At 41.4% G+C, this 27,799-nt stretch overlaps 1 protein-coding gene across 1 annotated transcript in view; it reads right to left on the bottom strand.

Annotated features, from left to right (window-relative positions):
* POLR3B (RNA polymerase III subunit B) overlaps positions 1 to 27,799 on the bottom strand; it is a 103,684-nt gene that overhangs the window by 32,095 nt on the left and 43,790 nt on the right. The window contains exons 14-22 of the mRNA XM_049626230.1: positions 26,253 to 26,453; positions 24,299 to 24,461; positions 22,998 to 23,151; positions 19,368 to 19,442; positions 18,704 to 18,802; positions 13,960 to 14,087; positions 5,768 to 5,977; positions 3,042 to 3,200; positions 1,273 to 1,390 (exon numbers count right to left, since the gene is read on the bottom strand). Coding sequence (XP_049482187.1) covers positions 1,273 to 1,390; positions 3,042 to 3,200; positions 5,768 to 5,977; positions 13,960 to 14,087; positions 18,704 to 18,802; positions 19,368 to 19,442; positions 22,998 to 23,151; positions 24,299 to 24,461; positions 26,253 to 26,453 — 1,307 coding nt within the window. The remainder of the gene's footprint in view (positions 1 to 1,272; positions 1,391 to 3,041; positions 3,201 to 5,767; positions 5,978 to 13,959; positions 14,088 to 18,703; positions 18,803 to 19,367; positions 19,443 to 22,997; positions 23,152 to 24,298; positions 24,462 to 26,252; positions 26,454 to 27,799) is intronic.

Raw genomic sequence — 27,799 nt, 5'->3', positions numbered from 1 at the left:
TGTAGTATTCGGGGCAAGGGCCCTCACCCCTCCCCGAAGTGGAGAGCCCAGTTTCTCCTCTGCGCTCCCACTCACCCCACAGACAAATCCACGGCACCCACAGCACTGCAGCCTTTAGCACAGAGGGCAGGAGTTGGGCTCTGAAGCCAAACTGTGGGAGTTCAAATGTTGACTCTGCTGCTTGCAGCTGTGTGACCTTGGTAAATTACTTTACCTCTCTGTGCCTCAGTTTCTGTGTCTTTCGAACAAGGCTATTAGGAGCACTTGGTTCATGGAGTGGTGGCCAGAACAAGTGAACTAACACAGGTAAACTGCCCACAACCATAACCGGTACAGCGAAAGTTCTCAATGAAGTCACTATGATCAGGATATTCAATGGACTTCTTTTTTTGTGCAGGCCTCTGCTAACTATGTGTGGTTCCTTTCAGGGAAGGGTCGTGGTTCACTTCAGCTGTGTTTCCAATACAAGTGGCACAGTGACTGGCCGGGAGCAGGGCTCAGCTGTGGGTCAGAACGGGTCTGCTGAACTACCTTCCAGGGCCCAGGAACCCAGCTCTCCCGTGTCACCCCAGACCCCCACTTCAAGAGTTCAGTTAACTCCAATCACCCTGGCTAGACTAAGCATCTTGTTACTTCTTCCGGTTTTGTTTTTATGTCAGAGTGTGGTTGCTATCACTGGCCCATGGCTCATCTCATGAAGTCTCCAATTTCACTGTATTTGAGACATCTGGAGATTAATGAGTGTAGCTCTTTCATTGCACAGATGAAAAACCTGAGGCCAAGGTGTGAGTGCTTCATCCACATAAGGTAACATACCACATGACCAGTACTGAACCCAGCTATAGTCCCGTGCAGTAGTGATGCCACACTGTGGCCAGTGTGTTTAATTTACTTATTTAACACACATCTGATCCTATCACTCTCTACCGAAGGAATTCCCAAGTACTGTACAACCTAGCCCCAGCAGGCTACACTGGTCCTCTAAATCTGGGTGCTGTTTTGCCCAAGGGGCCTTCACCTCACTGTTCCCTCTACCTGGAAGTCCTGCCTATTTGGCCCACAACTCAAACCCAGGGTGGGAGGCCTACATGATTCCACAGCTTGGTTTTATCTTCCACGCCACGCTGTCTTCATGACAACTATTATTACCCCCAACTGTAATTTCTATTCTCCAACCCTCCAAGAGCTAACTTCTAATTTCCCCTAGCCTTTCTCTCTTTTTTTTTTTTTTTGAATCTTTCTAGGTATTTCCAAGGTGAAACCAATACATACGTGATGGGCACATCCTTATACTGTGGCTGCTGTGGAACATTACTTCCTTCCAGAGGAATCTGAGTTACTGTGGGCATGGACTTATTGACAAGCACTTGTTTGTTTTCTACCTTCTCACCTAAGAAAAAGAGAAGGGTGTTACAGTCCAATCGCTACCACCTCTGTGGAATGCGCACATTATTGGGGCATGGAACTAGGTGATTAGATTGGTCCATGAAATGCAGACAAGGAAGGAAAAGGTCGATATGGTATGAGCCAGAGTTCAACAGGGCTCGTCAGTAATTGTGGCAGCCCATTTGAAAAATCAGTGTGTAAAAAAATCAAGAAACTGGTTTAGAGAACCAAACTAACAGGAGAAACTTCATGTCAATAAATGGCAATTTTATATATCTTGGGGTGTCAGAACAAGTCTGGGCCACTTACTTTTATTAAGTTATTTCACCTAGTCCTCACTCATTGCCCACTCGGACAACGAGGCAATCAAAATACTTCTTTGATTTTCCTGCTATTCTCACCTTTCTTTGCATCTTTTCCTGGTAAGCTCCAAGGCCAACTACTCTATAGTATTGTCACGGTGCTAGCTCTCTGACACAAAACCCAGGTTAACAGTGAGCAAAATTCTCCGAGAAAGAAACGCAGCCAGGAGGAGAGGAAGCCGTGTGCCATGCGGCTGTGGGCATCACAGCAGATGCAAGGACCCACCACCCAGGCACCATCGTGACAAATCACGTGGCTTTGCCCTCCCAGCAACGTCCCCACCACAGCCCATCTTTCCGCCTCGCTGTGGCCCCACTCTCCTGCTCTGCTGCCAGAGCTCTCGCTGGGTCTCCCTCTGTTTTGGCCCCTTTCTATTCTTCTCTCCACACTGTGGTCACAACGATCATTTCAAAATGCGTACCTGACTGTAGTGTTGCTTTTAGGATCGTGATGAAAACAGCATCATGATGCAAGGCCTGTGTCTGGGCCCTGCCCCACCTCCTGCTCTTCCTCTCTCTAGATTCTTGTTTACTGCCCTCCCCTGTCCTCTCCCTGTTTGAGCCGCACCGGCCTTTCAGAACCTTTAACCATCTATAGCTACAGGACACCACAGCTCAGGACACACTCCGCTCCCCTACTTACTAGTTAACTCCACACATCCTCCAGATCTCAGCACCCTTCGTTAGGGAAGGCGAGCCTGCACTTCCTGCCTAGGTCAGATCCTCTTGCTATTAAATGCCCTCACAGATCTTTATAGGGTTCCTTAACCTGGCTATGGCGTGACATATGTTTACATGTGATCCTCTGGTCACTGTCAGCCTCCCACGCTGGACTGTAAGACTCAAGGGCAGGGGCTGCGGTGGCATCAACAAAATTCACTGCGAGTTTGTAATTATCACGGAGTCACACTTTTGGGGGAAGAAGAGTCTCAAGTCAGTCTGCATGTTAAATGCACAAATGATGAAAAACGCCAGTGTAGATGCAGGGAAATGGCATTTACACTCTTAAAGCATTTTGTTTTAAACATTTCCTTAAAGTGGCTTTTCTGTGCTTGAAAATTTTAAGTAGAAAAGTATAACTGGAATAGAACTACTACTATGTAAAAATATACGCGTAGAAAAATAGACTAGAAGGGAAATTCATCAAAAATGACCACGCTGTTTGAGTTAGGAAAGTGGTTTTGTTAAGTTGTTATTTTTTTCTTCCCTGTTACCAAATGTTCAGAAATATGATGCATAACTTTCATGTTGCAAAGAGTATACATTTAAATTGTTTTTAAAAAGGGCTCTTACCTGGAGAACAGATACCATCCGCATCTAAAATTTCGTGTCGCCAGATGGGTTTCCTCGTAGCAGCATCCAACATCGGCCCCATCACTTTATCAAAAGTCTGGTTGGTATAGCGCTTCAATGTACATTTAGCATTTTTATATACAAGGCAGCGCCCAAAGCCTAAAATGAAACCAAACTGGGGGTCAGAACCACCAACACGACTATGAGAAAACATGTATTTGTGTTACTGAATGACCCACAACTTGCTCTACATTTGGGTCATCTGGGATGGGCCAAATAGCAACCTGATAATCCAAAGAACTGGCTCAGAAACTCTCCAACACCTACTATCCACATAAACACTGGAATCTCTACAACCATGTTTCAGCATGGAATACATCCTGTCATGATGGAGAAAGGTGAGAGAAACCTGAACATCATTGTGATTCTTTCAGGGCACAGAGCCACAGAATATGGGAACCGGAAAGGGCCCCAGAGACCACCTAGCTTAACTGCTCTATGTACAGTGTTACAAGTGCTACATAATGAGGTCCAGGGAAGTCACGTGGCCTAGGTCGCCCAGCCAGTTGGGTGGCAGTGTGGAAACACACCATGTCTACTGATCAACCAAGATTCTTCCCACACACCCTTCTGGTGCATAACTTCTGCTAACCTTCTCTGAAAAGTTTTCCTTTTTCCAATTTTGGCACTCAGAGGAAGTCCCAAACAAGGGCACAAAAAGATTAATTTTTCTCCAGAGAGGAGAGAAAATGAAAAGAAGCCGCAAATAATTTTAACAGGAGAAATCATCTGCCTGTGCCCCGAAGAGGAGAGTTTACTCTGATTATACTTTTGGATCACATTTATCTAGTGAATGAGGGAAAAGTCCTGACACCAACCAACAATCTAAATAAGCATTATGAGGGGCGCCTGGGTGGCTCAGTCGGTTGAGCATCCGACTTTGGCTCAGGTCATGATCTCACGGTCTGTGAGTTTGAGCCCCGCGTCGGGCTCTGGGCTGATGGCTCAGAGCCTGGAGCCTGCTTCTGATTCTGTGTCTCCCTCTCTCTCTCTGCCCCTCCCCTGTTCATGCTCTGTCTCTGTCTCAAAAATAAATAAACGTTAAAAAAATTTAAAAATAAATAAATAAATAAATAAATAAGTATTATGAAAGATAAGCAAAAGGAACAGAAGGAAACCTTTAGGTGGAGGAAAAACTTCCCGCACTGCATCCCTCAAGAAGACCCATCTGCTGTAGAGTCACCCAAGATTCTGTGACTGCATTTCTTTTCTTTTCTTTTCTCCCTTTGGCCAAGCAGTTATTCTAAACTGCATTCTCTCTCTAATCGCCCTAGGATATACTGAGCCATGTCAGAGTTTACTTAAATAGGGAGACACCTCAGGATTAAATGTCAGCTATTACTGATGAAATAAATGCATGGCTGTAAAATCCTTCACTTACGATTCTCCACCAAAGGCAGAACTCTTAATAAGAAATCTAAGGACGTGGGTTTAGAAAATCAGGAAAAAGTGGGTTTCTAAATAAAGCCTCCGTGCTCGAATGTAACTTTTAAAATATGAAGGTGACCGTGCGATGAAGTAACAAATTTCGACATCTGGACAGGAGATGAGGATGTTAGTAGGTCTCCGAGAAAGGTCTCAGTCATTATGGCTCCTGGTAAATTGTGTGTGGCCATAATAAACTCCGCTCAGCGAGCCAGCTGCTTTGGAAACATTACATGATCTTGAAATTCCGTACACTGGCCATTAACTGCAACGTGTTAGAGTGCAGTGGGAATCTGAGCTGCCTGAAATCAAGAAGCGTTTTCCTCCAAGTGTGAATGGACATTTTATTTACAGGTGATAGCTTAAAAGCTAGAGGACAGTAAACTCAGATCATTAAATGGTGTTGCAGAGTTTCTGACAGATATCACAAAGTCTTCAGATTTCCACATAAACGTTACCAGTTAATCAGAAAGGAAAACATCTAGTTTTAAAGCATGGCTGTTGTCATCTGGAGGAAAAAAAAGAGGCATAAATTAAGTGCAGCCAACATTAATGCCAAAGACACATGTCTAGGAGTGCTATTACGGCTGCCTAGCAACTACAGAGAGTAAAGGGGAAGGCAGAGTGAGTATGCCAGGGAGGAAAAAGAGAGAGATTATGAAGAGAGGAGTCAGACTTCAGGTCAGGTGACAGCTAACAAACCATGAGCAGTGACTTGCAAAAGTAAACTGTCAGAAAACTGACAAAAAGATTGCACAGGAACTGGTAGGTCGGGGGTCTGTGCATGGGTATTTTTAACTTTTAGCATTTTGCTAACAAAAAGGTCTAACATTACGGGGTTGAGACATACAATTAAAAAACCCTTTAACACAGAAATATTGCTATGGCCTTCTCAGTTTGTTGTTGACTAACTAGATTATCCAAAAACCGTTTTTCATCTATTATAATTCCTGCTAGGAAATAAACAAATTCTTGCATGTTTTCTGTTGAGGAACTCTCTCAAGTCCCCAGTAAAGTAAAATAACAACAACAAAGATACACTTAATAATACATTTAACAAATTACCTCTATGTAATATTCATTAAAAAAGTCAACACTGAAACTTAACCACCTCCTGTTTGTATGTTACAAAATTCAAATCACTTGAAACTGACATTAACATTTTGACACCAGGTGACTTTTAGCTGATTATCCTTATTATACCTAATTCTGCACACCGTGAGCTCTGTAGACCCACTTACCTCTGTCCAAGGAAGCCTTATTTAAAACAAGGGCATCTTCAATATCATAGCCGCTGTAACTCATCACGGCAACTGTTGCATTCTGTCCAGCTGGCAGTTTCTCAAATTCTATCAACTCAATGGTCTTTGTTTTAACCATGGGTTTTTGTGGATATGCTAGCAGATACATGAGAGTATCGATTCTGTTCCGCTGGTTGTATCCAATGGTACCTTCATTGATATTGGACAAAACAAAGTGTACATTCTATTATGTAAAATAATTAGGTAGCCATGTGTACCGAGATTAAAAAAAGGTATTAATTTCACTAAAATGAAGAAAACCTTCAGGTTAAACATTTCAAAAGCAATAATACCCTCATAGTGGCTAACGACTTTTAAAAGCAATTTTCCTCCATAAGGTTAAAAGTCCTATAAAAGAGGAAACATTTGCATGGGTGCCTGGGTGGCTCAGTTTATTGAACATCTGACTTCAGCTCGGGTTGTGATCTTATGGTTTGTGGGTTCGAGCCCTCCATCCGGCTCACTGCTGTTAGTGGGGAGCCCACTTCAGATCTTCTGTTCTCCGCCCCCACTCCCCCCAACTGCCGCTTCAAAAATAAATCTTAAAAAAAAAAAAAAAAAAAAAAGTCCTACAAAGAGGAAAAATCACACCCAAAGTATACCAACCTAACCCCATTGAGGAACCAGTCTCTACTGGTTTCATAGGTAGTCCACATCTCATAATTGCATAGGTAAATCCACATTTCTTAAACTCAGTTCTAGCATGTTATGCATACAGTTCCAGCTACTGGGATGAGAAGGTAATTAGAAACCACTGCCGAGTGCTGACAGGTAAGGATATATTTCATAAAAATTAATCAACCATTAGAAAAGTTCTAAATGAAAAAGAAAAGAGAAAACGGAGGAAAAGAAAGGAACGAAAAGGAGGAAAGTGAAAGCAGAGAAGAGTGGATTTACCCATTTGTTTAACTCTTCATTTACTAAGCAATGAACACACAACTACTCTATACCCAACAGGGGAGATAAAACGGGGAAAGGCATGGTGGCCCCTTCCGCTAAGAAATCCAAGGTCCTGTCCAATCAGGTACAGGCTTTTCTGTCCTTAGCAATCAGACTTTCCACCTGTTGGGACCTTGGAAGTTGTTCCTGTCAACTGGAAGTGAAATTAGGATGTTATTCTTTGTCCCTTTCCCCCGTAGGGGCTCACTAAGGATCAGAGACTTGCACCAAAAAAGGGTTTCACTCTCATGGTCTTGTGAATACATAGTTGCTCCTACTCAGAGACCTTAAAATGGGGACTCACACTTGCCCTACTCCTGAACTTATGTGTGGGTTACTGAGCCTCTTTAACTTCTCCCAGGTGTCTCTTCTTTTCCCTTGAGTGGCTAAGAAGGTAGCTTAAGTCACTTTTTCTCTTTCACATGCTTGCATAGGGACACATCCTCAATACCCACATGTCCCAAGATGCCCATGTGCCATTTAATGGAATTAAGCTCTAAGGTGAGCAGATATCAAAACTCATTATTTCCTTCACCTTTTCCTCTGTACTCATGTCATGAAATCAATGGTGATTTCAATTCAGGGATGAAAATAACATATTCACACAGCAAAAATGATATGGGACTCCTTGCCGATTACTATTGAAAGAAATCATGAAACCTTCAGGGCTCACTATAGAGGCTCAGTAAGTGTCAGTAAACAAAACTGAATTGCATAATTTTATAATGAATATTTGCACTTAAATCTCTAGAAAACTTATCAAGATTCAGCTGAAAAAAATAGTTAAACTGAATCTCATGAACTTTTTGTTGAGTTTACACTAAACTGCCAATTAATTTATGTTATTTTAGTGCCAACTAATAAACTGGGCAGGATACCTGGTAATGGATCACTGTTTCAGAAATAAAATCACTGTTGCCTGGATCGTGGTAAAGTTCACTGACAATAAGTTTGTCCTTTTACATGAAATCGTTTAAAATTTATGTTGAGATTTCAGCTCCAATTGTATCCTCCACCCAGCTTGAGACAAGGGTTCAGGCAATGTCCCACCAGGCTGCCAAACCCGTCTTCTGAAACCTGAGACAAGCATTATTATGCAGCAGGGAAGGCATTGATGGCTGCACCCCCAAACAATGGTGAAAGAGAGGAGATCCCGCTATAAATTGTGCTACCAGGCCCAGAACATAATTCTCAGGCATTACAACTGACCTGACCACTGAATGGATGAACAGCAAAATGGTTTAGCAAATGTCTGGTGCTTATGATCTTATTAGAAATCCTCCTTAAAGGCTTTTTGAAGAATTTGTCGGAGCACATGTGTATATACATTTTTAACAGCACTGATGGGTGTGGTGTGTTGGTTAAAACAGGATTTATAAACTATGACTTCTCTATCATAAAACTTCAAAATGCCATCACACTCTATAATTTTTATAAAAAGCCTGATGACTATTTTGCCAGTAAGCAAGCTTTGTGAGAAAATGTCATGCAGAAATTAAAAGGCTGGTCTGGTGAAGCACAGGCTCAAAATAGGATGCCTCTTACTGTTTTCAGCTTCCTTAAAAAGGGCGTTGCGTCTACGTAATAACTAATGCAAGGAGACCAGAAGCTGGGTTCTCCCTCCCACTGCTCCATTTTGCCCTAACTACAGTCTCATTTCCTCATTACCCAGGACATAATCTTTCTTACAAAATCGCATTTTCTTGACCATAACTTTCCTAAGTTGCAGGTTGGCACAGCAAAGTATGTAGATGTAGGTTAAAACAGTGAGGACATGTTTTAAGGTAGGATGAAAAAAGGCTGGTAAAGATACATGTAGCTTAGGAGAATATAAGGAAATGCATACTGAAAAACATAAAATGAAGTTTAATGAATTTATGTTTTCTGTCTTCCTTTGTCCAGTTTCTTTTTATTTGAGAACATTATTAAAACCAACAAACTTTATCATTTAAAGTGTAAGTATTGAGGAGTTCTGACAGATTTATGCCTCTGTAAAATCACCACAACAATCAGGATCCAGAACACTTCCGACACTCCCAAAAAAGATCCCTCCCTATCCATGACCCCAGGCAACCACTGCTGTTTATCATTACAGCTCGCACTTTCTAGAATTTTATATAAAGGGAATCATGCAGCAGGGACACTCTTTTGCTGCTGCTTTCACTTAGCATAATGACTCCAAGGTCCATCCATGTGGCTGTATCATATTCACTCTTCATTATTGCTGAGAAGTATTCTGCTGCACGTATAAACAGTTTATTTACCCATTCACCTGCTGATGGACACTGGCCTTGTTTCCAGTTTGGGGCACTTGTGAATAAAGCTGCTATTAACATTCATGCACAAGACTTTGTTCACTTCTCTTGGGTAAATACAGAGCAGTGGGATTTGGTAAGGTTAACCTAAAAAACTACTTAGTAATTTCCCAAAGTGTTACACCATTTATGTTCACACCAACACTGTATGTGCTTCTTAGCTGCTCTGCATCCTGACACTTAATATGTCTTTCCCATGTTAGTTGTTCTAATAAGCATGTTGTGGTGTCTCAGTTTTAATTTACATTTATCTGATGACTAGTAACAACGAATATACTTTCATGAACTTACTGGTCATTCCTATTACTATTACCCTTTGTGAAGTGTCTGGTTTTTGTTTTTGCCATCTTTTAACTGAGCTGTCTTGTCACTGAAGAGTTCTTTATATATACTGGATACAAACCCTTTATCTGATGTTACATATCTATATTGCAAATACTTGCTCCCATTCTGTGGATTAAGATCTTTCATAGAGCAGAAGTTTAATTTTGAGAAAGTCCAAATGATTAATTTTTTTCTTCTTCACAGCCTGCACGTTTTGAATTCTAAGAAATCTTAGGTCATTCAAAGTCATGAAGACTTTTGGGACGCCTGGGTGGCTCAGTCAGTTAAGTGTCCGGCTTTGGCTCAGGTCATGATCTCACGGCTTGTGTGTTTGAGCCCCACGTTGGGCTCTATGGTGACAGCTCAGAGCCTGCAGCCTGCCTCAGATTGTGTATCTTACTATACCTACTGAGCTGGCACTATGCTAGGCACCAAGGATACAGTAATAAATAACACAGACATAATCTTGTCTCGAAGGCGCTTATATCCTACAGTCTAGCAGGGAAGCCACCTTGATCATGGTCTGCAGTGAAGAGGAAAAAGTGAGGAAATAAGATAGTTTCAGTTGAGAAGAATTTTAGTAAGTTCTATAGATAACATTGCACAGAAGATATAAGGTAACCTTTTAGAAGTTACTCAACCAAAGTGGGAGTCTGTTTCCTTGCCAGAAACACAAAAGGTACGTATTAGATCTGACAGGATTATTATTATGATTAAAAGAAGAAATGCATATAAATCATCGGAGTAGTCAGTAAGCGGCATCATTCATTAACAATACTACTAATATTAGCAGTAACACAAACATACATCCCTTGACCTCTGCGTTGTCACCTGTTCCGCCTCCAAAGCTAACCCTACTAACCGGACGACAGTTTAATTTTATCTCCATTAAGTATTCATTATTAGCATTCTAGTCTCAGGAAACATCATACAATCTTACATCTGAAATACCGACAAGGATTTAAATAAATTTTTTTTGGACAAACAGTGAAATTCTAAATACAATTGTCAGGGATAATTTGGTCAAGACGTCTTTTCATTCTGTACCCACCAAATTGATAAAGAATAAATATTCTAAAAAAAGAAAATCAAACCGAAAGTTGAATGAAATGTAGAGGAAGATGTAGAATGAAACAAAATTTTATGAGGATCTTTGTATATTATGTATTTCTAAGATCTCAAAATCTTCTAGGCTACTTCTAGGACAACCCACTCTACTTTGAAGTGGGGAATACAAGAGAAGGAGCTATCTGCTCTGGAACAGCATCTACTGAAAACAAAAACTAAAACAGAAGCTACGTTACTTCCTGAGCTAATAAATAAATAAACAGATAAAAAGTCCGAGCAATTTGGAGGTGAAGGAGGGCTGGGCAGAGACCGGGCCTAGGGGAGGTATGTGATGCATATTCATGAACTGAGCTGATAGTGACTGAAAGATCCCTTTAACTAGGAGAAAGTGTTCCACTAGCGGATTGCCAATTAATAAAACGGGCAGGATATGAAAGCGTGACTCGTGGACTGGAGTCTGGTTCCAGGGAGTACGTCCAATGCAGCTCCGACACACAGCCTTCACTTGGAGCGCTGAGCGACCCAGGTCACCCTCGCCAATTCCACACACGTCTACCTGGCTTCTTGCTCGGAACCTTGTCACAACAGAGCCATATTCATGGAAGGTTAGGTCTTTCTTAGTAGCACAATAAGATGGTGTGTGGAAGCCTGTACTTTATTAACAACTTAAAGAACCTTAGATTTAAGAAACACCTCTGCTGGGGTTTCACTACTAAAGCGAGCTTTCTCTTATGTACAAGGTGAGGCTTTCAGTCTGTGCTTTGTGCTCATCTTGGTCTCCTTGGTAGTGACAGAAAAATGATTTTCTCTCATTTTCTCACTCTGTTCACTGGGGGCAGACGGTTGGTAGTGAAAAGTAGACAGCAAATCTTCCAGGTTGGCTAGAATATGTAGTGTGTTAATTCTGGGCTACTGTCTTCCACTATCCATATGGACTAACGGATGAACGGCACGAAAATAATACTTTAGAACATTCACACAGAATCCCTGAGATGTATACAGTCTTCAGCAATGGCTCCTACTTAAAATGGGATAGCACGACTTTTAGTTACCAGCAGCCGAGACTGCATGGAATTAAAATGACTCCGAGAAGTCCAACTCAAAGTGCTAGGTCTGCTTTACAGACCTGGGCCTCTGCTGTGGGTCTTCTCCCTCTGCTGGCCTTGTTCCTTTTGGGAGTTTTCATCTAGACCTAGTTTGGTACTTCTACAGCTATTTCAGCGTCCGAAGAGAAACGTGGTCATGTAATGTGCCAACTCTGAATGTACTTTTATCTTGATGCTTTTCTTCCCAGTCAGGTGTTTTATAATAACAAACAGTAACAAAGGCTTTTTTTTTTTTTTTTATTACTTAAGATATTCTGTGGCTTTTGTCTTCCTAGCGTCAGCAGTAACGTCAGAGGATTGTATCCAAGGAGCTAAATGTGCAGGACCCAGGGTCAGAGCAGCTGAATACACCAACCTCAGAAAACACAGACAATGAATTGCAAATGACACTCAAAACAAAACGAGAAAAAAAACCTTCACACAGAAAACTACAAAAGAACTCTACAGACACTGAATTGGCTTTCTGTACACACTGATCCTGCTTAACTGTGTGTGGTAACTAACCAAACGTTGCAGATACTCATGGCCACAAAATAAAGGCTTTTTTTTTTTTTTTTTTTCTGGTAGGGAGACGAGTTACAAAAATAAAAATATTATTTCTTCCCTTCAAGTCTCTTCTTTATTTAAAAAAAAAAAAAAAAGATTCACCAAGTGGAGATAGATTCGTAGCCCTTTCTGTTTCAATGTTCAAACACAAGCAAAGAGTGGCATTAGCGATGAAGTGATTAGTCTTCCGTTAATTCTGCTGAAGGTTCTACACAAAAGGTGTATTGTTTCAGCCAGGATTCACATCATGAAACAAAATGGTTTGGTAAACCCAATAGAAGTGATAGCCCTTTCATGACACACAAGGTTCAGTACTGTATATTTCAACTTGTTAGCAAGTCACAAGCACAAGCGGGAAATCAGCCTACACTGCTGCTGAGGATGAATGGGAAAGGGGAAATTGATGAGCCTCGGCTTAGATTTTCCCACTGGGAATTATTCTGAACTGTCCAGGCATTACGTCATTCAGGTAAATGGTTGCAGGACAACATGTTTTGCCAACCAAAGCGCAATATAAAAACTTGAAAAGAAACATACACTATCTGGGATGAGATGTAGGATTCCTTAATTGTCAAGCTACGGTCAGTTGCAGCTGATTGCTGGCAACTGAGAAGCTAAATGCTTTCTGGTGGTTACTCAAAGGCAATGCAAAAACCTTTCAGTTTCTTTACGAAGCTCCTTGTATCATACTTTAAACCAGAAATGGCATACCATATTGATGTCACAGACATAAATGAAAATAGAACTTATTAAACTCACTAGGATTTAAAAAACATTTTTAAATGATTTTTAAGAAACATTTCAGAAAAAGTTTATAAGCAAAACTTTTTCTTGTTTTGGCCTGGTATCTTCGCCATATCACCTTCAAGATAAAACCAAAAATCGTTAATATGTGGTGCCCCTCCCAGTATGCCACCATACCCATATTAGGCTAAACACCCATACCAAAGCACCAAGATGCCCCATGCAACGCTTGCTTCTATTTTCATGCCTGTGAAAAATACTCTGGGTCTTTCAAGACCCGGTTCAGTTCTATTCTTCGGAAACAACCTACTCTCTAACCTCTAGTGACCTTTCAGCTCTCATTCCCTAAGATTGCAGCTGTTGGTCAACTCCAGCACCTATCACATATCTTGAATTATAGTTGTTCTTGTTGGGCTCTCCTACTAGACTGTGAACACCTTGAGGACAGGGCTCTGTCTCACCTCTCCATGTTCAGGTCCCAGACTCACTGTCTGGTCTACACATGATGTTCAACAAGTGTTATGGATGGAGAACAGATAAATTAATAGATACATGGAGGAGAGAGGAAAGAAAATGGAAGAAAAACGAATTCAGAAATTTGTATGACACGAACTGGTGTTTCAGAAGCTATGGGAGCAAGGATGAGGATGTAATGGGTGCAATGACTGTCACCCTGACCATCACTAGCACATTCTAATATATACCATGCATCTTCGGCTCTCTTCCTCCCTCTCTTCCCTCCACCTTGTGTTTTTCTGCTCTTTCTTCCATTTCTTCTGGTTCACAACTGACATTTTATAGAGCTTTTCTCTTCATGTTTACCGCCTTGTCATTCTGTGACATCTATTATATATCTCCTTGTTTGGTCAAAGGAACAAGTTCAGAGAGGTTTTCTCTATTTCTGTTTATGCTTCAAACATGGCGGGGCACCTGTAAGCCCTGCGGAGTTCACAGGCAACCCTCTGAGGTCAGTAACACTCAGGAATTAGCAATGTCTGACTTAACCAAGCATTTCATACTACTGGAGTAAGGATAAAGATTTAAGCCTTTTTCCAAGTATTTGCAACCAAGTTCAAGAAGGAAATCTTACCCATGGCTTGTTTCCCCATGGCACATTGGTATGTGTTTCTTGGGGACTGGTTATGATGAGGATATGGGATGAGGCCAGCACAAACGCCAAGAAGAGTGAAGGGCTCAATCTCCAAGTGGGTGGTATCTCTGTTAATTAAAAATTAGACATCTAAGACACCAAGGACTAGAACAAATAGCTCTTAAAGAGTATAAAAATATTACTATCAAGGTCCCAATGGGGGTGCCTGGGTGGCTTAGTCAGTTCAGCGTCTGACTCTTGATTTCAGCTTAGGTCATGATCCTGGGGTCGAGCCCCACATCGGTCTCTACACTGAGCATGGGGCTTGCTTGAGATTCTCTCCCTCCCTCTGCCCCTCTCCCCTGCTCGTTCATTCTCTCTCAAATAAAAAAAAAAGTCCCCCAAGGACCTAGATAATAAAATTTATAAGTCTATATGAATATAAAAATTTATACACAAATACATGTAATTTATATAAAACCTCAACGTTTGCTGCTAGTAAAACTGATAAAAATAAAATATAATAAAATGAATTATTTTTTTCAGTAATAGAAACTTATTACTTATAGAAATGTAAGAGAAGGGAGATAGTACAAAATACCCCTGTAAGAAAATAAAACATTATTACATACTAATAACAATAACCCTTATAAAGAAATCACTATATTGGGCATATCAAAATGCAATACCAAAAATATCCACATGGCTGAGTGCGTTGCTTTTCTGCCCTTTTCCAACTTGTATCAATGACAAAGTTGTATGACCATTTTCAAGAGGAATAGATCCTGCTGAAGAAGTTACTAGAAGATGTAAGGGGACCAACACCACAACCACCAGGTAAGTGTGGCTGTTCAGCACTTGTTCAGTTAGATTAGTATAACTAAGGAATGGGATTTTTCATTTTACTTAATTTCAATTACATATTAAAAACTCAAATTTAAATAACTCAGTTCAGTTGTTCAAAACCTCTGAGTTATGTTTGTAACAACTTACACTTGTGAGTCTACTTTTCCAAATGTAAATGTTATGAAACCAGATCAGGTATTTCCAATGAACATCTAGCCTTCAAACTGAGATGTGCGTTAAGTGCACACCAGATTTTGAAGACTTATAATAAGGAAAAAAATACATAAAATCTCAATATTTTTATATTGACTACATGTTGATATGACAACATTTTAGATATACTGGGTCAAATACAGTTATTAAGATTAACTTCACCTGTTTCTTTTTCAGAGTGGCTACTGGAAAACGTAGATATATGGGCTTGCATGACATTTTTTTATTAGACAGCTGAGCTGTAGGTACTGGACACAAAGGAAGACTTTATCTAGTAGGTGTTAGAATCTTCATTACTTTTGTAACACATTTTTGCAAAAATACCAGTTTTGGCTAAATGATACAGCAGCTCAGGTATTTTAAAAGGAAAGGGTAGCCAGACTGTTTCTGGGTCTTGCTGAAAGTAACAGTCATCACATCCAGTGTCTGTGGTCTCTGCTGATCCTCTATTCCTTCCTCAAGCATTTCTAAGACATAATTTTAGTCATTTCAATGGCTGGGGCACCTGGGTGGCTCAGTGGGTTAAGCATCTGCCTCTTGATTTCAGCTCGGGTCATGATCTCCTGGTTCCTGAGTTTGAGCCCCACATCGTGCTCTGCACTGACAGCGTGGAGCCTGCTTGGGATACTCTCTCTGCCCCTCCCCTGCTCTCTCTCTCTCAAAAAATAAATAAACTAAGAAAAAAAAAATAATGTCAATGGTTTATAGTACCTGTGAAGTGATTTCCAAGATAGGCCAACCCATTGTGGAAAATTAGTTGCAATGCACATGGCAAAAGATTTCCCACTTATCCAGTCATCCATCATGATTTTTTTTCCCCCAGTATACATATGAATTATGTTCCTAGCTTGGTTGGAGAGAATGCTGTCCATGTGGCTCTTGGTTTGAAGAACACAGTTTTGACCTTATGACCTGGCAGAACCCCAACTCTCTCAGATATGTTAGGCCTTTGTCGGCAGAGACGGAAAGGGCTCTAGGTTTGGTTTTGTTTTATTTAAAAGAGAAACTGCTTATAATGACATTTTATGGCTTACAATAACAGTTCATTTAAAATGTACAGTTTTGTTTAAATATTGGCCAATTTGAAATATGGGCCAATTTCTTCATGTAAATAAAAACTATGCAGATTGAAGCTGAAAATGAAAAAGGTAAAGACCTTTTCATAACAATACATCTAAGAGCATGTATCTTCTGATAATTATTCAAAGTCCAAATGCTCTGATTTTGACTTCTATAAAACAAAAAGGAATACTATTATTTGAAATTAAAACCACCATAATCTTCTGTCCTGAACAGGAAATAGGAGACTTTCTAGTCAATGTGCCTAAGGGCCTTAAATTTAGCTCAAATCAAGATTCTGTAACCTGTCGTTTGCAACAGCAGAAAAATCAGAAAACAGCCTAAATATTCAACAACAGGTTAAATAAACTATTTATGTGTAGTCAGACAATGTAATATAAAGAAACTGAAGTAATATATTTATATAGGTATATACACATATGCTAATATAAAAAATGTTCAGAATGATGAAGTTGGTAATGATGGTAGGTTTAAATCAAGTTTAAACATAAACTATGCTGCCTTGGTCCCATACACTGTGAGTGACCGTGTAGGTATGTTTGTATTCCCTTAGAAAAAAATCTGAAAGAGTACATTAAACCATTAGCACTGATTACATCTGGAGGCTGGAGTTTGGTGGGATGGGGAAGGAAGGGGATTCATTCTTTTTACTTTATGCCTGTCTACATTTAAAAAAAAGATCATAAGTACGAATTACAGGATGTCAATTTTTTTCTATTTTTAAAATAAAATGAATTTGATGTATGGGTCAGCTTGGTGATTGGGTGGTACTGATTCTAATGGCTGCATTCCCTTATCACAGCAAACAAGACAGAGAAAAGTCCCTGCCTTTGTGAAGCTTCTAGCGGAAAGATAAATACACAGATAAATCGATAAAATACACATTTCACAGATTTTATTGTAAGGTAATAAGCACTAGAAAAATAAAGCAGTGAAGAGGGGTGTGCACAGAGGAGAGGTTTCTATTCTAAATGGGGTCATCAGGAAAAAGCACGGAGAAGGTGACACCCGAGTGAAGACCTGGGGGAGCTGAAAGAGTGAGCCATGCAGGGTATGAGTGTTCCAGGCGAGGGAACGGCCAGCGCAAAGGTACTGAGGCAGAAGCACGCCTGAGGTGTGAAGAGCCCAGTGTGGTTAAACACAGTGAGGGAGGAGGGGGAGGAGAGGATGCTGCAGGCACCAGGTGGGGCAGGCAGATGGTGCAGGAACTTGAAGCCTCTGCAAGGACTTCCAAGGGAGAGGGAAAGCCGCTGGGGGTTTGAGAAGAGTCGGGAAAAGACCACTTTCATCTATTAAGAACAGACTGTGCGGGAAGTAGTGCCAAAGAGTCAGGAGCCTTTTGCGAGGCCCCGGGCAGGCAATGGCAGCAGCCTGGACTGGCACGGTAGGTGCAGGTGGGGAAAAGAGGTCAGACTGCAGGGATACGGCAGAGGCCGACATGATGAGCCACGGCACTGGATGTGGGTGTTGAGGAGAGCAGCAGAGGCTGAGAGACAAGGACGCGCTGCTATTCACAGGGTTACTACAGAACAGTTCTCTACAGGGGTTACTACGGAACGGTTCTCCTCTACGTCCACTCCGTCTTCACCTGGCACAATAAAAATAGTACTTTGAGACAGTCACGCCTTTAAGGAACAAAGATTCGACTGAAAAGCATTATTTACTAAATCACAATAAGACAAAAAGGGAGTGGTACATTTCATCTGGTGGCAGAAAACAGAAAAGTACTTTCTTGACTGAAGACGTAAATAGTTATCAGGTGCCAGTAACAAACTCCTACCTATTAAACAATATAACTGAGAAAATTCCTGTTTCAGGTAAGCAGTATCATCAGTCCTGGGCATCAGACAGGAAGTTCTATGAATGTCCTCTACTGTCCTCTAAAGAGAACAGATGCTTCTAAAAATATCACTATTTTTGGGGCGCCTGGGTGGCGCAGTCGGTTAAGCGTCCAACTTCAGCCAGGTCACGATCTCACAGTCCGTGAGTTCGAGCCCCGCGTCAGGCTCTGGGCTGATGGCTCGGAGCCTGGAGCCTGTTTCCGATTCTGTGTCTCCCTCTCTCTCTGACCCTCCCCCGTTCATGCTCTGCCTCTCTCTGTCCCAAAAATAAATAAAAAACGTTGAAAAAAAAAATTAAAAAAAAAAAAAATCACTATTTTTGAAACATTGTGAACATAGTACCGTTTTTTTGTTTATATTGCACATAAGTTTAGAGACATCCTTAGAACATATAACGTCTGGAATTCCTGCACTGACAAGAATTCAGGTGTCCTCTCTAGAAGAGAGAAATACATCTTTAACGTAGCCTGACCTCTTAGTTCAATTTTGACAGTAATCAAATATCAAAATCAGAGAAGCAATTCCTTTCAAAAAATACACACTAAGTGTAAAATGAATGGAAAAGATAATGAAATCTAAAGACTGTTAGCAGTTGGTGTGATAGTCTTACAGCGGGATAAAGGATGGGTAAGGCTTTATTATAAGACAGTATACTTCTAACAGTTCCTACTAAGAGGAAACACAACAGAAAAGATGAAATGAAAAGAAAGCTCTTTCTATAATCAGAACAGGTTTTAATTATGGCTGTTACGGATCCTACTCACTTATTAATTGTATGTTCATAGAGTGCGATGTTACAATCATTTTCTTCATTCACATCTAAATATTCAACCAGACTCTCGTGTAAGAAATCTTCAAAATTCCTGGGAAAATATTGGTGACATGTACATGACTGAACAGCATTTCACTGCAGTGTTTTACATGCGATAATGGAGGATGCTGGCTTTCATTTACACTCAAGGCATCTTTCTCTCCCAGAAAGTGTCACTATATTGGGATGCCTGAAACATGTTACTCTTGGAGCATACAGTGATCTCAAATCACTGAAATAAAAACAGTAAAACATCTAAGACACTTGTCAATCTGGCCCCCACTTCTGAAAATATCTCCTAGGACTTTAAAAAGCTCCTATGATGAGACCCACCATGTGTAAATCAACATATCCCTGTTACTTCACAGTGTGCTAATTTACGCCAACACCCTGTGGTCCTTGCAATATAAACTGCTAATATTTTACAAAGTCTAAGCAAATTCACATAGAGAGGAATGGGTTTTTAAAAGGCTGAAACATTTAGTAGAGAGGAATTAAGAGACTATAAATGACAACATACTTTTCTGAAAAGCTCAGATCAAAAAATGCCACCGCTGGTCAAATCATATATGCATGAGTATCAAGGAGATTGAGAAGTTTTGCTTCTGGCCATTTACCTGTACCCCTGAGCCAGCTCTTCCATATGTTTATTTGTGACTGCAGGCTTCTGTTTCTTAACAATTATGTAGGGTCTGGAATGGAAAAAAATAACAAATTCACAGTAGTTCAAGAGAAGAATTAAGTCAGCAAGGAAGTTTACTACAGTAAAATGAAGGAAGCTAGAGATACAATCAACCTGATTTCTGGACTGCCTGAGGACACCGGGTAGTCTCTGCACGTGTGAAGTGCACAGAGGCCTATTTTCTCTCCCACATATACACAAAAAGACACACACACCAGCCCATGTGTGTATATGTGCATGTGCACACACATATATACACACAGTATTTCCCCCAAGTGTCTTAGGAAATACTTAGTTTTAAATGAAAAGGCAAGGCAAAAACAATACTCAGTAAGACTGAAAGAGGAAACAAATCTTTAATGTCTTGGTTTTAAAAACCGTGTAGATGCATCAGACCAAAGGCATTTCCTCAGATTTCACATAGGAATACGTGATCTACCACCCAAGAGGTCGGCAGCAGAGAACTGTCACTGAGGACAACAATGGCATTCTGTAGCAAAGGTCTGATGAACATCAGCTGTTCAGAGTGGCTCCATTTTGGACAGACACCGCTGGGCTACGCTGGCAGGTCACGCAAAGCTACACACGAACCGAAAGAGGGGCTACACGTTTAAAGAAAATAGAGTTTCTTCTTAACGAGAGAATGGGTGTAAGGTAGAGAAAGCTTTTGGCTTCCACGTTCTGGTAGATTAACCTGTAACTGTCAGGGGTGATTTGCCTCCGAGGGCTTCGCCACCACGAGGAGACGCCGACACAAAGGATGGCACGCGGCACCGAAACGTCAACGGCTGTCGCTATTTGGATAAGCAGCTCTTACAGCGGGGAGTGAGCCACCCCCAGACACTTGTGCGCCCTACCCGAAAGTCCAAATAGCTACTGGAGGACTAATGAGCGCTTTTAAACAGTTAAGAAGAAGAGCTACACAATTACAAAAGGGGAACACAAGTCGCTGAGAAATGAACTGAGTGAACTTTTCATGCAAATCAACATTACCTCGAAATCCTGGCTTCCGGGGAGGGAAGCTGAGACGCTGCCACCTCATTCGAGGGCTGCACGGAGCTCAGGCGGAGAGATGCCCAAGTGAGGACGGACACGGGTGCAGGGCAAGGGTCACACTCCGCTCCCTCACTTTCTTTTTGTTTTAATTTTATTAAAAAAAACACTTTTTTTAAAAAAATGTTTATTTATTTTTGACAGAGAGAGAGAGACAGAGCATGAACAGGGTTGGGGCAGAGAGAGAGGGAGACACAGAATCCGAAGCAGGCTCCGGGCTCTGAGCTGTCAGCACAGAGCCCGACGCGGGGCTCGAACTCACAGGGTGTGAGATCATGACCTGAGCCGAAGTCGGATGCTCAACCGACTGAGCCCCCAGGCGCCCCTCCCTCACTTTCTACTCACTCGATAAATTCTACACATTCATCCTGCCAGCTCTACGTCATGCCATTATAAAATGACTACTAACAAAAGAATTCATTTCTTTCAGACTATTTCATAATACAATGGATGTAAGGAAAGAGAAAACTCCTCAAACAGAATGACCTAAGAAAATGTCATGGTTTTCCCTACCCCTGACTGAATATGTTAATAGCTATAAATAAGCATCTAATGTGAACCTGGCACCTACAAGGCACTTACCGTACCTTCCATCAGTCAGCTCTTGGGATAATCCTAGGGAGGCATTATTATTATTTACATTTTTTCAGCCACGGAAAGTAATAAAGTCAGAGCCACCAAGTCGGTAAGTAGGAAGTCAGGATTCAAACTCAGGTACGTCCATCACCTCAGGTTCTTTGGTTGCAAAGAAGAGAAACCAATTCTGGCTCATTTACACAAAAATGGAACTTACTAAAACAAAACAAAAAATTTAAAGGAATTTACTGGAAGTGTAAGAATTTACTAGAAGGATTAAGAATCCCCAAAACAGGGGAGCGTGGGTGGTGGGTGGCTCAGTTGTTTGAGTGTCCAACTCTGGATTTTGACTCAGGTAGTGATCCCAGGGTCATGGGATTGAGCCCCATGTCAGGCTCCACACTGAGCATGGAGCCTGCTTAAGATATATACTCTTTCTCTTTCCCCTTCTCCCCTTCTGCCCTTCTCTCCCTCACTCATGCTCTAAAATTAGGGGGAAAAATGGTGAAATGCCCAGCCTCACGACAGACCCTAAGGATCCAGGACAGAAGGAGTAACAGGCAGTCTCTTGCATGTGTTGCCATCAGGACGAATCAGTTCCAACCACTTCTTCCTTGAGCTATTCTGAGATCCAAATCATCTGAGGAGACAGTGTGACTGGTCTACCTGGGTCATGTGCCTGACCTGTGGCTGAGCAGGAGAGGGTACCTGACAGACCATCCCAAGAAGAGGGAGGAGCAGTCTCCAAAGGAAAATGAGGAGGGTAACTGGAAGAAGTTGGATGCTGGACAGACAATGGCAGCCCAGTCTCAGCTGTGACAGACTTCAAAGCCCAAGCCCTTCTCACCACTCCAACCATTGCTGGCTCACTAACTTGTGCCCTAACACTACCTGAGGTCCACAATGAAGGGCCACAGTAAAACACAGAGGCTTATGAATAAGGTAACATCCTCAGCTGATGTCCCCGAATATCCCCCAAAGACCAGATACCCTGTCATAGTCGTCTTTGTGCCCCCACCTCCTGGCCAGTACCCGTGAAGAACAGGCCCTTAAGATGTACTGAATGACTTAAGACACCTACTTTCTACTGGGCCTAATGCTACTTCCTCATGCCTCCACGTTTTTTATTCTTGCCATTCCTCAGCATTTCTCCTTTCCTCCTTCATCCAAGGAACACAATCCCACTCATCCTTTAAAGTTCAGTTCATAGCAACAGAATACAGTGGGTAAAAATCATGATTGTTGGAGTCAAATGAATTGTGAGGACTTTCAAGTGAAAAACAGACCCCGCCACCATCTAGCTTTGGGTAAGTTATCTACTCTCCCTAAAACTCAGTTCCTCATTGGTTAAATGAAAACAATAATTGGGGCGCCTGGGTGGCTCAGTCGGTTGAGCGGCTGACTTCGGCTCAGGTCATGATCTCGCGGTCCGTGAGTTCGAGCCCTGCATCGGGCTCTGTGCTGACAGCTCGGAGCCTGGAGCCTGTTTCGGATTCTGTGTCTTCCTTTCTCTGACCCTCCCTCCTTCATGCTCTGTCTCTCTCTGTCTCAAAAATAAATAAATGTTAAAAAAAAAAAAAAAAAAAAACTAAAAAAAAAAACCAAAAATCCAACCCACAGGGCAGAATGTAGTTAAAGCCTTACACATAGTGTATCTAATAAAATGCTAAGTAACAGCGAGCTAGCATTATTATTAGTGTGGTTGGTTGTTATTAGTACTTATTTCTGCCTTTGCCCACAGACTGAGCTCTCTGAGGGCAGAGACAGATTCCTGTTAATCTTTGAATCCTCAGTACCCAGATGCATATTCATGAGGGGTCTGCTAACTGAATTAAGTTTATCTCAACAATGAAACAGGTGGAAGTGGATTCAAAAACAAAAACAAGTGTATTTCTTTCAGAAGTAAACTTAAAAAACTCTTTTTAGCAACTTATACCTGCACAGCCTTCCCCCATCAGAGGAAATATAGACACATCGATCCGTGAGATTTGTCGAGATGGAAACAAATTCATTGACATATCCTGCTCTTCGCATCAGTCGAAACGTGTTCACTAGCTTCTTGTGGTCCCGAATGACACCCAGGATGTTACCTAAGCAGAAAGAGAAAAATTTACAACAGGCAGAAAAACAGATCTATACCGGTTTAAAATATCTACCTGATAAAGACGATAAGCAGCACTGAGTAGTCATTTGAAAATTCAGTTACTGACTCAGGCAGCCGGTCCACAGGCTGTAGGAAAGCAGCACAGCCGAGCAGTTCAGGGCAGCCCTGCCCCGTGCCTGCTGAAGTAGCAAAAATTAGCCTCCTTTTCCTCACTGGTCAGCACCACGCTGAGGGCATGAATTCGAGGTCCAGACTCCCTGGGTTTGAACACTGGCTCTATCCCTTCCAAAGGGTTGATGTGAGGATTAAGTAATGTGAACCTGATCCTACGTAAAGCGCTTCGAGCTCTGCCCGGCTCCTACTAACCACTCTTCCATCATCGTCATCTGTGCAATGAGGAGGATGGACTCTGCACCCTGGGGTCAGCGTGAGGATGCAGAGAGGTCCCGGGCGACATTGCAGAGGAAGAGCTCTCTCGGTCGCTGGGATGTACTGAACAGCCCTGTTTTGCTTCTCACCTGCCCACACAGTGAAGGACTAATGCCCCCTGAACAGAAGGAAAAAGGAGAAGAGCACAGGAGCTAAGCGGTCAGGACGAGCCTGCACGATGTGTGGCGGGACAGGTACCCAGACCACCAAATCACAAGGATGAGGCACGCTTGCTGCCAAGGCTCTGGAGGACTCAGAGGGGATGAAAGAAGCAAATGGAACACGAGCAGAAAAAAAGGGACCTCTCGCGACAGGCTGCTGACAATCCATCACCGAGTGGCTGAATAGAAGTCAACGTGCTGTCAGGGCTGATCTGTTTCTGCAGAATGTCTCACATATTTAACTTGAACTTAAAGAGGCCATGTTGAGCCTTTTCCACTTTGGCCTAGCGGTTATCTGTGGAAGGGCAGGACGCAGCCAGTGTCTGCAATGTTACCTTGAGCTCTGGCCTGGGATCCTCAGCACCTGATGCCCCAGCCAGTGGGTTAGACTGCTTCTGTTACCATTTTTCTACCTTTAAATTAAGGCCCCTGGGCCCAGAATTGAAGTACCTTTGTCCTTTAAATACCTGGATAATAATGGCTTCCCTCCTACTCCCCACCCAGAGACTGATCAGGATCAACAGGTATCTGTGATATACTCACCATTGAGGAAGACAAGAAACACATTTGGATAAGAGAGCTCTTCCCCACATAATAAATTCACGTCTTCTACTCCCAGGTTACTGGCTAATTTAACAATGGGTCCATCTTCCATGTCAGTTGTGATGTGTGTCATAAGGGCCAAGTTTTTAACCAAACCACATGCCTAAAAAGCAAAGGACAGTCATTTCTAAGAATGACCATTAGTAATACAAAGTACCGTTTGTGTCTGAAAATAGCTCACCGCTTTGCTGGCAGCAACCTAAAGCAGTACAGCCTTGTAGGGGACACTTTGGGGATGATACAAAAGACTTAAAAACGTATATCCAGAGGAATTTACCCTAAAGTAATAAGCAAGGATATAAACCTAGATTTAGCCACAGAAGTGGTCAGCGTAGTACTATTTAAGATGGCAAAAAATGATGGCATCGTTTAATGCATCCTCAAAAAAAGCTGACTACATAAGTTGTTATTCCCAGACAGCGGAACGTCAGTCATTAAGAGGACACTAAAAACAGTAAAGGATGGGGCACCCGGGTGACTTAGTGGGCTAAGCATCGAACTCTTGGTTTTGGCTCAGGTCACGATCTCATGGTTCATGAGAAGCTTCTTGGTCATAAAAGGCAAAGACAAGACCCAAGAAATGCTCCAGAGTAGAGATTAAGGAGACATGGTAACCGAAAGCAGTGAGTGATCCTGGGTCAGCAAAAAGACATTGGTGGGATGAGTGGCAAGATTTGAATAAGGTATAGATTCTATAATCTGTAATGTATTCTGTAATCTATAGATTACAATACTGTTATCAATTTTAATTTCATCAGGCTGATAACTGAACAATCTAGGTGAGGGGTTATGGAAATTCTTTGTACCAATTTTGCAACTTTTGTGTACATCTGAAGTTTCTTCAAAATGAAAAGTAAATAAAATATTTTTGAATTTTTACACAACCCCCCAAAAATCTAAGATGAAATATGAACAAGGACATAACACATCAAGTAAGAAAAAAAAAAAGAACAGTTGAGACATGGGACATGTAAAGATTGTCTTCCATTCTTCAAAACCATCTGCTACAGTGATGCACAAGTTAGCTGAAGCCATCTCCGGGAAATTCAGTGCTCCAAAGCTCAAGAAGTAGAAGTTATGCAAATGTGACAAGCTGCATAATTGTAGTGTGCATTTCCATAGGGTTTAAGATAAATTAGGAGACGAATGATAATTTTCTAAAAAATTGTAACTCTGCCTGGCCTTCTATTTTCACCTCTCCCAAGTCATAACAAATTCCTACTCTTTGGAACTTACATCTTTTACATGTCATAACTAATGTATTTATTCATTCAGCATATATCTAAGGGGCCTCTACCGTGGACGAGGCTCTGTGCTAGGAACTCGTGGTAGAATGTGAACCTAACAAGATTCCTTCCTCCGGAAACTCACAGTTCACAACGAACAGAATCGGGTAAAACCAACAATGGTCAGCATGAAGGACAAAGGGCCGTGATGTAGAAATGGTGATGCTGGGGGAGCAAACCTATTTAAGCTGCTTGGTTCTGTGCTCCCTGTTGGCTGCCCTGGCAAAAACCTGATGCCCGCCAAGCACACCTAAGGAAAATAAGGAGTTGTTTATAAAAAGAGATCCTCGTGAACAAAGATGATGGGCCTCCCAATTTTCCCTCACATTCTCATCCCTTCTTCATTGCATGGTTTGATTCTTGGGATAAGCTAAAACAAGAAAATTGGGATCATATTTCTATTTAGGTGAGGTACTAAATCGAATGCCTCTGTAGGTACTGGTTTTGGAATGACACTGATGTCGTCCTGACAGGCTGCATCAATTTTTTCTCTGCCAGAGAGTGACTGACCCAAAAAAAGGATATGGCCTGGGGGGGACAGGGGCAGAATTAGAACACCACCAACAGATACTACCTCTGACACAGCAGAGACTCATTAGGTCCCTTACCTCTCCTTCAGGAGTGTCCGAAGGACAGAGCATTCCCCACTGAGATGGCTGAAGGGATCGAGGACCACTCACTTTTCTTGTTTTTTCAAACTGAGAAGAGATTCTTGTCATCATGCCCAGTGCAGATATATACGACAAGCGAGACAGCACTTGAGTCACACCCTGGCGGTCCATTTTAAATCTCTTTAGGGACCAATTTCCCTGTAGAGGAAAATAAATATATAAAAAGACCTAAGACCACCCCTGATCTGTTTGTATGTTGCCTGACACTTTCCAGCCTCTCTAAGAAGTTCATCACAGGAACTATTTGTGAAATGAGAGCCACAGTGCATATTCAAGAATCAAAATATCACAACTGAAATGAAAATTTAGCCTGGTCACTCCCTAGGATTTCTCTAGGGCTTTAATGAATATCACCTATGTCTAGCAACCAGGCCAGAATGCTGTGATGTATCAGCCTTACCATGTCATAGCAGTTATTGTCTGAAGAACTAATTATATCCTGGCAAGCCAGTTCAACCAGAGACTTCCACTGGAAGCAATAAGCTAATTAACAGAACACTAGCAATTTCTACACATATTTTAAGGTAAAAGTAGCTGGAAGCTCAAAGAGATAATTTCCTGTTGGAATGTGTCATTATTTGGATGTCTTCCAAAATCTGTCTTAATTAGAGGAAAATATACTAATAGAAAAGGACCAGAAAAATGACTCCAATAGCAGTTATCAGGGATAATGAATAAACTGTAAGCTTCTTAATCAAGGCTAAAAACTGCATATATATTCATATGAAGAAATATTATGTATCCTCTGCGGCTGTCATGTCAATTTTAAAATAGATTCACAGGAAATAAATCTTCAACATTAAATTCAGTTTATCTCCTTTGCATTCAATATACTGAATCATATTAAATCTATCACCTTATAGTTGTAGCAAATAAACATATACACTAAATATTCTGAAAGATAATTTAAAGATGAAGGTTAGCAATAATTAAATTTTCAATTCATGGTAACATGAACTAGCAGTAGAAAAGAGTATGCGTAGAAAAGTAAAGTAGAAAATGTCAAAAAATCACTGATTCAATAATCTGAGTCAAAAGAAAGGACTACATCTGCTAAACGGTGAGTCTTCATTTTTCTTTTGAGAATCTGATGAAAGCTGTGTCTGTTCTCTTGGGAAAAATGCATGTAGGACCATGAACGCAAAATTTTAAAACATTTCACTTACAGGGGGGCTCGCAGATCCCAAGCTAAAAACTCTAACGGAGAAAAACTGCTAGAGTTTCAGAAGGAGATAAGGTGATCTGTTTGAATTCAAATGTGTGACTCTGGGGCAGTTCCCTTACGAACTAACGTTTAATCATCATTACAATAAAGATCTATCACTGCAGAAACTTTGAGTTCTTGGTAACATGGAAAAGAGTTAAATTCTAGGAAGAAGCTCTGTACATTTTACAAAGCAAAGAAACAGAGCAAACACATTTATTCCACAAGTTTTTGCATTGCTTCGTCAGTGAACTCCTTTTCTGCTCTGAATGAGGGTAAA

The sequence above is a fragment of the Panthera uncia genome, chromosome B4 (genome assembly GCF_023721935.1).
Source record: "Panthera uncia isolate 11264 chromosome B4, Puncia_PCG_1.0, whole genome shotgun sequence".
Taxonomy (NCBI): domain Eukaryota; kingdom Metazoa; phylum Chordata; class Mammalia; order Carnivora; family Felidae; genus Panthera; species Panthera uncia.
This window is presented reverse-complemented; position numbering and strand designations above follow the sequence as displayed.